Source organism: Dendrobates tinctorius, unplaced genomic scaffold, assembly GCF_039654945.1.
Source record: "Dendrobates tinctorius isolate UK_male_01 unplaced genomic scaffold, ASM3965494v1 ptg000136l, whole genome shotgun sequence".
NCBI classification, from domain to species: domain Eukaryota; kingdom Metazoa; phylum Chordata; class Amphibia; order Anura; family Dendrobatidae; genus Dendrobates; species Dendrobates tinctorius.
Genome location: NW_027361804.1, coordinates 3,834,718 through 3,847,379, shown reverse-complemented (window position 1 = coordinate 3,847,379; position 12,662 = coordinate 3,834,718). Strand labels below are relative to the sequence as shown.

The 12,662-nt window shown below is 52.2% G+C and overlaps 1 protein-coding gene across 2 annotated transcripts; it reads right to left on the bottom strand.

The window, feature by feature from the left end:
- Positions 1 to 3,879: 3,879 nt before the first annotated feature.
- TUBA8 (tubulin alpha 8) lies at positions 3,880 to 12,009 on the bottom strand. Of its 2 annotated transcripts, XM_073544083.1 has the most exons (6): positions 11,873 to 12,009; positions 10,100 to 10,240; positions 6,235 to 6,460; positions 5,765 to 5,913; positions 4,646 to 5,326; positions 3,880 to 4,195 (listed from the first exon to the last, which is right to left on the bottom strand). In XM_073544083.1, exons 2-6 carry the CDS (start codon positions 10,175 to 10,177, stop codon positions 3,905 to 3,907), a joined length of 1,425 nt encoding a protein of 474 aa, XP_073400184.1. In that variant the 5' UTR covers positions 10,178 to 10,240; positions 11,873 to 12,009; the 3' UTR covers positions 3,880 to 3,904. The 2 variants fall into 2 exon arrangements, with proteins under 2 accessions (XP_073400184.1, XP_073400182.1); XM_073544081.1 differs by lacking the exons at positions 10,100 to 10,240; positions 11,873 to 12,009 and adding an exon at positions 7,065 to 8,236.
- Positions 12,010 to 12,662: the final 653 nt, after the last annotated feature.

Here is a 12,662-nt window from a genome sequence, read left to right as displayed (position 1 = left end):
ATCAGGGGCTCGACAAACGTAAAATGGCATTTGCTGTCTATTCCAGACAATCTTACGTTCCAAAATCTAATGGCGCTCCTTCCCTTCCGAGCTCTGCCGTGCGCCCAAACAGTAGTTTTCCCCCACATATGGGGTATCAGCGTACTCAGTGGAAACTGCACAACAAACAGTGGGGTCCATTTTCTCCTGTTACCCTTGTGAAAATGAAACATTTGGGGTTAAAGCAACATTTTTTTCTTCCATATTGCACTAATTCCTGTGAAGCGCCTGAAGGGTTATAAACTTCTTGAATGTGGTTTTGAGCACCTTGAAGGGTGCAGTTTTTAGAATGGTGTTACTTTTGGGTATTTTCTATCATATAGGCCCCTCAAAGTGACTTCAACTGTGATGTGGTCCTTACAAAATGGTTTTGTAAACGTAGTTGGAAATATGGAAAACTGCTGATAAACTTTTAACACTTCTAACTTCCTAACAAAAAAAAAATTACGGTTCAAAAATTGTGCTGATGTAAAGTAGACATGTGGGAAATGTTCTTTATTAACTATTTTGTGTGACACAACTGATTTAATGGCATAAAAGCTCAGTTTGAAAATTGCAAAATTTTCTAATTTTTGTCAATTTTTCAATATTTTGATAAATACTATAGAGCAAAATGTATCATTATCATGAAGTACAATATGTATGAAAAAACAGTCTCGGAATCAGTGGGATAGGATGAAGCTCCACAGATATAACCTCATAAAGTGAGAATTGTGAAATGAGGCTCGGCCCTTAATGGGTTTAAGCATTTTTTATGTTGATGGATCGGACTTTTCTGATAATGGCAATGACAGAGTGAGGACACATGACCGAACTCCCCGGACACCGGGTAAAGTGTGCACGCACGCCCAGCGCATCAACCACCAGGGGCGACATAGCCGCATCCATGGCAGGGCAGTCCATGGCAGGGTACACATCCCGAGGGAACACACTGCCCCTCTGTGGAATCACATAGGCAATCACGCCATCAATATTTTAACATTTTTTTGTATTGAAACCTTGCAAGTACCGAAATCCAATTTAACCAGTTACAACCATGAGTATATGATACAATAGGACGAGATGGGAACTCAGGAACGGATGGTCGACCCTGATGTAACAACGGCCAACGTATGACCACGCTTGTACACCATCGTATCAAGAAATTGAACCTGATCCATAGAGTAGGTCAAAGTAAATCGAGTTCTATCTGAAAATCAAGATCTTCTTGTGCACCCTCCCATATTACAAAAATGTCGTCAATGTAGCGCCACCAGGCTGGGACATGGCGCCAGAAGTTGGAACTGTACGCATGCAAGTCCTCGAATACCGCCATATAGATGTTAGCATAACCACGGCTATGCTCATCACTGATTGGATGGATATCAACATTGGGACTACAGTGCACATTATCAATGATGACTATTAGGATTGTCTCAGAAATGTCTGATGTTCATATCATTGAGGCCGCTATGTATAATTGTTTTCTACGTGTGATTCTTTTGTATGCTATGTAATTGACATAGATGGGCAGTACGCTGTGTGTGATTGGTGGTGTGTGTACCTCCGCACTATGTAAGGCTGCCATCGGCACTACTTTGTATACTTGATAGAGACCTTTTGGTCAAAACGTTGTATCATGGCGGAATAAAGCAATTTTATCTTTTTTCACCTGGATTGGACGCCATTCCCATGTTTCTCCATGTGGGTTCCTTGGACCGAGAACGTGGTTGGCCTTTCTTTAGATGTCACTGTCAGTGATTGATTCAGGTCGTTAAGGAATTAAATAAAGATGACGTCGCCACATGGCGCTGCGTCACCCAGATCACTGTGCCCTGCCGCATGGCGCTGCGTCACCCAGATCACTGTGCCCTGCCGCATGGCGCGGCGTCACCCAGATCACTGTGCCCTGCCGCATGGCGCGGCGTCACCCAGATCACAGTGCCCTGCCGCGTCGTCACCCGGATCACTGTGCCCTGCCGCATGGCGCGGCGTCACCCAGAACACTGTGCCCTGCCGCGGCGTCAACCAGATCGCAGTGCCCTGCCGCATGGTGCGGCGTCACCCGGATCACTGTGCCCTGCCGCATGGCGCTGCGTCACCCGGATCACTGTGCCCTGCCGCATGGCGCTGCGTCACCCAGATCACAGTGCCCTGCCGCATGGCGCGTCGTCACCCAGATCACTGTGCCCTGCCGCATGGCGCGGCGTCACCCAGAACACTGTGCCCTGCCGCGGCGTCAACCAGATCGCAGTGCCCTGCCGCATGGCGCGGCGTCACCCGGATCACTGTGCCCTGCCGCATGGCGCTGCGTCACCCGGATCACTGTGCCCTGCCGCATGGCGCTGCGTCACCCGGATCACTGTGCCCTGCCGCATGGCGCGGCGTCACCAGGATCACTGTACCCTGCCGTATGGCGCTGCGTCACCCGGATCACTGTGCCCTGCCGCATGGCGCTGCGTCACCCGGATCACTGTGCCCTGCCGCATGGCGCTGCGTCACCCAGATCACTGTGCCCTGCCGCATGGCGCTGCGTCACCCAGATCACTGTGCCCTGCCGCATGGCGCTGCGTCACCCGGATCACTGTGCCCTGCCGCATGGCGCTGCGTCACCCAGATCACTGTGCCCTGCCGCATGGCGCTGCGTCACCCAGATCACTGTGCCCTGCCGCATGGCGCTGCGTCACCCAGATCACTGTGCCCTGCCGCATGGTGCTGCGTCACCCGGATCACTGTGCCCTGCCGCATGGCGCTGCGTCACCCAGATCACTGTGCCCTGCCGTATGGCGCTGCGTCACCCAGATCACTGTGCCCTGCCGCATGGCGCTGCGTCACCCGGATCACTGTGCCCTGCCGCATGGCGCTGCGTCACCCGGATCACTGTGCCCTGCCGCATGGCACTGCGTCACCCGGATCACTGTGCCCTGCATCACCCGGATCACTGTGCCCTGCCACATGGCGCTGCGTCACCCAGATCACTGTGCCCGGCCACATGGCGCTGCGTCACCCAGATCACTGTGCCCTGCCGCATGGCGCTGCGTCACCCGGATCACTGTGCCCTGCCGCATGGCGCTGCGTCACCCAGATCACTGTGCCCTGCGTCACCCAGATCACTGTGCCCTGCCGCTGCGTCACCCAGATCACTGTGCCCTGCCGCATGGCGCTGCGTCACCCGGATCACTGTGCTCTGCCGAATGGCGCTGCGTCACCCGGATCACTGTGCCCTGCCGCATGGTGCTGCATCACCCGGATCACTGTGCCCTGCCACATGGCGCTGCGTCACCCAGATCACTGTGCCCTGCCTCATGGTGCTGCGTCACCCAGATCACTGTGCCCTGCCGCATGGTGCTGCGTCACCCAGATCACTGTGCCCTGCCACATGGCGCTGCATCACCCGGATCACTGTGCCCCGCCACATGGCACTGCATCACCCGGGTCACTGTGCCCTGCGTCACCCGGATCACTGTGCCCTGCGTCACCCGGATCACTGTGCCCTGCCGCATGGTGCTGCTTCACCAGGATCACTGTGCCCGGCCACATGGCGCTGCTTCACCAGGATCACTGTGCCCGGCCACATGGCGCTGCTTCACCAGGATCACTGTGCCCGGCCACATGGCGCTGCGTCACCCGGATCACTGTGCCCTGCCACATGGCGCTGCTTCACCAGGATCACTGTGCCCGGCCACATGGCGCTGCTTCACCAGGATCACTGTGCCCGGCCACATGGCGCTGCTTCACCAGGATCACTGTGCCCGGCCACATGGCACTACATAATCTGGATCTTTGTCCTGGCAAGGGTCCAGTCAGCACAGACAGTGGCTCAGTTTTCCACCCTCTCCTCACACAATAATGACACTGAGAAGTCTTTGACAGATTTATTCTGGATTTACTCTTCTCCATCGTCCTCCTCCACATAAGAATCTAGTCCGACCTCCTCGTAATCCTTCTCCAGGGCAGCCAGGTCTTCCCGAGCCTCAGAGAACTCTCCCTCCTCCATGCCTTCCCCGACGTACCAGTGCACGAACGCTCGCTTGGCGTACATCAGGTCAAACTTGTGGTCCAGCCGGGCCCAGGCCTCAGCAATGGCGGTGGTGTTACTGAGCATGCACACCGCCCGCTGCACCTTGGCCATACTGCCGCTGGGGACCACAGTGGGCGGCTGGTAATTAATGCCAACCTGAGGAAGGAGAAAGACGAAGCTCAGCATTGTACCCATTGTACCCAGCACCACACAAGCATTGTCCTCTGTATAACAGGAACTTATGCTCTAGTTATAGCCAAAGCTGCACCCTGAACTCTTTTTAAGGGTACTAGGGTACTGTGAATCATGCCCTTAAAGTGGTACAGGATTAGAAAAACATGGCCACTTTCTTTCTGTAGCACCTCACCAGTGAGGGGGTTGAGTCTGGTACTGCAGCTCTGCTCCATTAAAGTACAGAAAGCAGCCATGTTTTTTAATCTTGCGCATCACATCTTTAACCACTTCATGACTACAGAATAAAAAGCAGGGAGAGCTCCAGCAGCTGAATTGCTGACACACAATGCAAAGAGTTCAGCTTGCAGCTCCGGATGTGACTAGAGCAGGGCACAATGTATATCAGACACCCCCTGTATAGGACCATCTTACCTTGAAGCCCGTAGGGCACCAGTCCACAAACTGGATGGCTCTCTTGGTTTTGATATTGGCGATGGCCACGTTGACGTCTTTGGGCACCACGTCGCCCCGGTAGAGCATGCAGCAGGCCATATACTTGCCGTGTCGGGGGTCACATTTAACCATTTGGTTTAAGGGGTCAAAGCAGGCGTTGGTAATGTCAGCCACGGACAGCTGCTCATGGTGCACCTTCTCGGACGAGATGATGGGCGCGTAGGTGACCAAGGGGAAGTGGATGCGGGGGTACGGCACCAGGTTGGTCTGGAACTCGGTCAGGTCCACGTTGAGCGCGCCATCAAACCTCAGAGACGCGGTGATGGACGACACGATCTGGCTGATGAGCCGGTTCAGGTCTATGTAGGTGGGACGCTCGATGTCCAGGTTCCGGCGGCAAATGTCATAGATGGCCTCATTGTCCACCATGAAGGCGCAGTCGGAGTGCTCCAGGGTGGTGTGAGTGGTTAGGATGGAGTTATAAGGCTCTACCACCGCTGTGGAGATCTGAGGCGCCGGGTAGATGGCAAACTCCAGCTTGGACTTCTTGCCGTAGTCAACAGAGAGTCGCTCCATGAGGAGGGAGGTGAATCCGGAGCCGGTGCCCCCTCCAAAGCTGTGGAAGATGAGGAAGCCCTGGAGACCGGAGCAGGCGTCACTCTGCAAGAAAACCAACATGACAGAAATCCACCAACCTGGGGGCATCACCAGCTCGCTCCGGAGAACATTTCCCGCTCACTCCGGGGGGCATCAGCTGCTTGCTCTGAGTGGCATACCACCTGCTCGCTCCGGGGAGACCACCCGCTTGTTCGGGGGCATCACCTTCTAGCTCCATGGGGCACCACCCGATCACTCTGGGGGCATGACCCGCTTGCACCGAGGGGCACCACCCGCTAGCTCTGTGGGGCATCACTCTAGCTCCATGGGGCATCACCCGCTTGCACCGAGGGGCACCACCCGCTTGCACCGAGGGGCATCACTCTAGCTCCATGGGGCATCACCCGCTTGCACCGAGGGGCACCACCCGCTTGCTCTGTGGGGCATCATTCTAGCTCCATGGGGCATTACCTGCTTGCTCCGACAACCCCGAACACTCACCAGTTTCCGGATACGATCCAGCACCAGGTCGATGCTTTCCTTGCCGATGGTGTAGTGCCCCCGCGCATAGTTGTTCGCTGCGTCCTCCTTCCCGGTAATCAGCTGCTCTGGGTGGAAGAGGTGGCGGTACGGTCCAGCACGGATCTCATCTGCACATGGAGCAAAGGGTTAATTAGGCTTTGTGCCGCTGCTCACTGACACGGGTCTCCTGAAATGCTCTGTGCTGTCAGAGGTCCTGCTTCTTCTATTATGCCATTCACTGTAACTTTCCTGAAATCCAGTAAATACTCTGTGCTGCTGCGGGACCCGGACCCTTCCCCTATATAACTGCACTTTTGTCATCCCCCCCCCTTGAAAAAGTAGCTCCTGAAATACTCTGTGCTGCTGTAAGGACCCGGCTGCTGTGCCCTCCCTCAGGAGCTACACACTCCTCTCCTGAAATACTCTGTGCTGCTGGGATACCCACTTACCGACTACGGAGGGCTCCAGATCTACGAGGACGGCTCGGGGGACGCGCTTGCCATTCCCAGTTTCGCTGAAGAAGGTGGTGAAGGAGTCGTCGTAGGAGCTGGGGTTGGACCGTTCATCCAGGATGGTGCCATCGGGCTCGATATTGTGCTCCAGGCAGAAGAGCTCCCAGCAGGCGTTGCCGATCTGCACCCCGGCCTGGCCCACGTGCACCGAAATACACTCCCTCTGTACGGACACAACGTGACAAGTCAGATAACGGGGACACACTGTGTCCGCAGGTCACCGGCCGCCCCCCGGAGGGCAGACCCCGCACCATGGCTCCTAGGCCTGGCACAGTGCAGGGACACTCCGGGAGCCCATAATATCCCCCCGACCCCTGTAAGCGCCCCCCCACCCACCGCAGGAAGCCCATTATAGCACTGACCCCAACCCCTGTAAGCGCCCCCCACCCACCGCAGGAAGCCCATAATACCCCATTATAGCACTGACCCCAACCCCTGTAAGCGCCCCCCACCCACCGCAGGAAGCCCATAATACCCCATTATAGCACTGACCCCAACCCCTGTAAGCGCCCCCCACCCACCGCAGGAAGCCCATAATACCCCATTATAGCACTGACCCCGACCCCTGTAAGTGCCTCCCACCCACCGCAGGAAGCCCATAATACCCCATTATAGCACTGACCCCGACCCCTGTAAGCGCCCCCCACCCACCGCAGGAAGCCCATAATACCCCGTTATAGCACTGACCCCGACCCTGTAAGCGCCCCCCACCCACCGCAGGAAGCCCATAATACCCCCCATGCCCCCCGCCCACACACAGCTCATACAGATTTGGTCTTGATCCCCCACATGCTGCGCCTCCCGGGTCTCCGCAGAGCGTCTCGTCTCCACTCCCGGGAGTCGGAGTTCAGTTTCAGGACTGAGGGCTATAAACAGCCACCAATGAGGGGCCGGGCGCACGCTGCCCATCACACACGACTCCCGGGGGTCCGACATCACATGTATTTATACATTACAGGGGCCAGAGCCTTTATATTAGAACGTGCCCTAAAGTCGGGGTTACACCTGGTGTTTAGGCGCAATAGCAGCGTGGCAATTACCGAGGGACTACAACTCCCAGCAGATCCAGCCACGATCCTAGAGGAGTTGTAGGTGCCCTCCACACGTCTCTGCTGCTCGCCCCAGGGTGTACATTCAGTGCCGTAATTCATAGACATACACTACACCCCGTGTGTCAGAGGGAATGGACCGGGTGAAGCCGGTGCCAGGCGACCATGTGACAAGCCCTGTAATAAGTGGCTATTTCTGGACCGCCGCTGACATACCAGCCTGTTAACCCCTCGGAGACATGAGAAAGGCAGTAGCCACATAGATTGGAGTAGAACCAGAAGTTTCAGCCAGCCAAAAACTTTTTATGGGCCTCTATCTGGTGGAGCAGAACTTGCCTGAAAACAAAGTACACCCCCCAATATGATCTAAAGGAGGACAGAGGCAATCCCAAATGTGACGGGGGTTGAGTGGAGGGTCCTGAAACTGCGAGGCCGCAGGAACCTACCATTGTCGCTGCCGTCCGCGTCACTGTGGCCAGTGCATGACAGAACGATGACATCACAAATGAGAATGCCGTGACATCATAGTGGGAGGCTGACGGCCCCGCCTACTATCACCCCCAACACCACAACCACCAATCAGAGCCCGTTTATTAAAAAAAAAAAAAAAAAGAGAAAATAAATCGACATAAATTAACAACTTATTACTTTCATTTATTTTCCTCCCTTCTATGTAGCGCCATCAGCTCCACAGCGCAGTACAGACGTCACTGTATTCAAACACTTCTCTAAAATGTAAAGATACGTTTTCTGGGCTTCTAAAGGCTGAGGCGAAGCGCAGAGTCCCGCTCAGCGTCCCCGGCTCAGCGTGTGGCTCAGCCTCCCCGGCTCAGCGTGTGGCTCAGCCTCCCCGGCTCAGCGTGTGGCTCAGCCTCCCCGGCTCAGCTCAGTGTCGGTCATTACTGCAGCAGTTGGATTTTATTCGCAGATCCCACAAACTAATAATCAGGAGAAGTGTAAAGTCCGGAGCGAGTGCGATCAGCGATGGACGGATTAGCCAGCGAAGACCTGACGGAGCAAGAGCAGCAGCCGCGATAACGGACCCCGAGATGCTGGAGAAGCTGCAGACAAAAGGGGGACGTGAGACCACAACAAGGCTCAGATGCTGCGGCCACTGCTGACTGCGACATCTAAGGGATTAACCCCAAAAAGCTACATGTGTGACGGCCACTGCCGAGGGGTTAAAGGGGTCTTCCCATATATTTGTCAATTATCAGTTACCCGGACCCCCACTTTCCCTGAGGATGGGTGACTGTAGGACTGGCGGTCTCTTACCTGGATCCAGACGCAGCACAATGATAGAGAGAAGCAGCAGCGCCACCAGCGCCGGACGGAGGGGAACCCTGCGCATCCACGCCAGTGCCCCCAAGATCAGCCGGACCACCTGTGCAAACGTCACTCCGACATTTCCTCAAATGGAAGGAAAATAGATTTACAAAAGGAACAGAAAAAACAAATCACAAAACGACAGTTCCCTCACCAGATCCCTCCAACCAATCCTTCACCTCCACCTGTCGGACTGACTGTCTGCTCCTGGCTCTGTCGCTCCCTGTCTTCTTCTCTGTCCTTCTCCTCCTCTTGTTCCAGGCGTCGCTTCTCCTCCCTCACAGCGTTTAGCGCCACTTCTTGTTGCTGTTTTGAGAAGACTCGAGGGTCCAGAGCCAAGTCCTCAGCTTCCGAGAAGTGACCGAGGGGAAGGAGAATATTCAAGAGGTGCAGCTCCGCCACCCTATTATACCGCAGAGAGGGACGAGAGACGTGCGCCCGAAGCCAATGTCTGCCCAGATCCAGCATCAAATGGGGCTGCAGAACTCGGCTGTGCAGGAGGACGCTGAGAGAAGGGAAAGGCAATGCGTAACCTGATTTATCCTCCAGAGCTGAACTCACTATTCTGCCGGTGCAGTCACTGTGTACATACATTACTGATCCTGAGTTACCTCCTGTATTATACTCCAGAGCTGCGCTCACTATTCTGCTGGTGCAGTCACTGTCTACATACATTACATTACTGATCCTGAGTTACCTCCTGTATTATACCCCAGAGCTGCACTGACTATTCTGCTGGTGCAGTCACTGTGTACATATATTACATTACTGATCCTGAGTTACATCCTGTATTATACTCCAGAGCTGTGCTCACTATTCTGCTGGTGCAGTCACTGTGTACAAACATTACTGATCCTGAGTTACATCCTGTATTATACTCCAGAGCTGCACTGACTATTCTGCTGGTGCAGTCACTGTGTACATATATTACATTACTGATCCTGAGTTACATCCTGTATTATACTCCAGAGCTGCGCTCACTATTCTGCTGGTGCAGTCACTGTGTACAAACATTACTGATCCTGAGTTACATCCTGTATTATACTCCAGAGCTGCGCTCACTATTCTGCTGGTGCAGTCACTGTGTACAAACATTACTGATCCTGAGTTACATCCTGTATTATACCCCAGAGCTGCACTCACTATTCTGCTGGTGAAGTCACTGTGTACATACATTATATTACTGATCCTGAGTTACATCCTGTATTATACTCCAGAGCTGCACTCACTATTCTGCTGGTGCAGTCACTGTGTACATACATTACTGACCCTGAGTTACCTCCTGTATTATACTCCAGAGCTGCACTCACTATTCTGCTGGTGCAGTCACTGTGTACATACATTACATTACTGACCCTGAGTTACATCCTGTATTATACTCCAGAGCTGCACTCACTATTCTGCAGGAGCGGACTCTGTGACATTACCACATCTCCATGATGTTGGGCGGTATGTCCTCTGGGCTCTGGTAGTTCTGGATTAGCCAGGGCAGGACCTCGCGCCATCGCTCCATCTCTGCCAGTGCCTGGATGGCGATAGCTACCAGAGAAGCCTTCACCTGATCATTCCTGGGACGACACAAAGGACAGCGTTGTTATAAAAGACGTCACCAATGTAGCTGTAAAATGAAAAAAAAGTCAGACTTCGCATTTCAGTTCGTCACTACTTTCAAGATACTGTCAGTGAATGCGACTATTACTGCGAACACTGTACATCCCAACAATGTTATTACAGAAACCGCTCCGGAGGAGATCACACGATGATCAGAGTCAGATCCGCATGAGAAGCAGCAAACGTCCTGTGTGTCGTCACTGTATGAACAAAAGAGTATGATACACATCACATGAGAGCGAGAGAAATCCCCCGGATAATGTGGCACTGCTGGCATAGAAACGAGCACAGGTGTGACAACGGGGTGAAACCAGAAGATGTAACAGTGTAACGACTAAGCAGCTCTGCAACCTGCAGATATAACACAACCAGAGCAAAATCACCACTGATGGATATCACACCACAGACTGTCCTAACTACAGAACTAGTACAATACTGCCCCCTATGTACAAGAATATAACTACCATAATACTGCCCCTATGTACAAGAATATAACTACTATAATACTGCCCCCTATGTACAAGAATATAACTACTATAATACTGCCCCCTATGTACAAGAATATAACTACTATAATACTGCCCCCTATGTACAAGAATATAACTACTATAATACTGCCCCCTATGTACAAGAATATAACTACTATAATACTGCCCCCTATGTACAAGAATATAACTACTATAATACTGCCCCCTATGTACAAGAATATAACTACTATAATACTGCCCCCTATGTATAAGAATATAACTACCATAATACTGCCCCTATGTACAAGAATATAACTACTATAATACTGCCCCTATGTACAAGAATATAACTACTATAATACTGCCCCTATGTACAAGAATATAACTACTATAATACTGCCCCCTATGTACAAGAATATAACTACTATAATACTGCCCCTATGTACAAGAATATAACTACTATAATACTGCCCCCTATGTACAAGAATATAACTACTATAATACTGCCCCCTATGTACAAGAATATAACTACTATAATACTGCTCCTATGTACAAAAATATAACTACTATAATACTGCCCCCTATGTACAAGAATATATCTACTATAATGCTGCCCCCTATATACAAGAATATAACTACTATAATACTGCCCCCTATGTACAAGAATATAACTACTATAATACTGCTCCTATGTACAAGAATATAACTACTATAATACTGCTCCTATGTACAAGAATATAACTACTATAATACTGCTCCTATGTACAAGAATATAACTACTATAATACTGCCCCCTATGTACAAGAATATAACTACTATAATACTGCTCCTATGTACAAGAATATAACTACTATAATACTGCTCCTATGTACAAGAATATAACTACTATAATACTGCTCCTATATACAAGAATATAACTACTATAATACTGCCTCCTATGTACAAGAATATAACTACTATAATACAGCCCCTATGTACAAGAATATAACTACTATAATACAGCCCCTATGTACAAGAATATAACTACTATAATACTTCCCCTATGTACAGGAATATAACTGCTATGATGCTGCCTCTGTGTAGAGATGTAGCGGTAGTTCTCCCCCGTTCGGCGGCTCTCACTTTCCGTCCCGGGGTTCGGTGCTGATGATCTGCAGTCCTCGCTCGCACAGCTCCAGGGATCCGGTGAAGTTCCGGTCGAGTACCAGCAGGTCGGTCGCCGCGTCCAGCAGGGATTCGGCCGGCGGTGTCCCTGACAGCGATAGGTGTGACCAGTCCCACATGGCGCTCAGGGAGCAGCTGGACACGTTCTCGGTCACCGCCATGGGCACAAGTCACCGCGACCTGAGGAAAATAATCCAGTTATGTAAGGCTGCTGTCACACATCCGGCTTTTTGAATCCAGCGAAATTTGGAACAACCGGATCCGGTTTTGTCCCATAGAGTTGTATTGGCGCCGCACCGTGCCGGATGGGAATGCGGCGCATCCGTGTTTTGCCGGATACGGCAAAAAGTAGCCGTCCGGTGTCTGCAAAAAACGTTCGCTGCAACGTTTTTTGACAGCGCCGGACCGGTTTTTCTCAGAGCGCATGCGCGGATGAGTCTCGCGCTGCTCTTGTAAACGTGGGCGCCACCGTATCCGGCCACACAGGCATCCGGTGCCTCCGGCACATCCCGGATCCGGCCCTACGGCTTTTCGCCGCATGGCGCCGGAGACACAAAGCCAGATGTGTGAAAGAAGCCTAACACTGCAGGGACTGTCACTATAGATGAGCTGCAGCTGTAGGGAAAGGCATGCTGGGAAATGTAGTTTCTCCACAACTGGAGAGTTACAAGTTGAAGCAAACTGTTTAAAATTTGAACTACAAGTCCCAGAAAGCCGTTTTGCTTTGATTCCTCGTGTCCCAGCCACA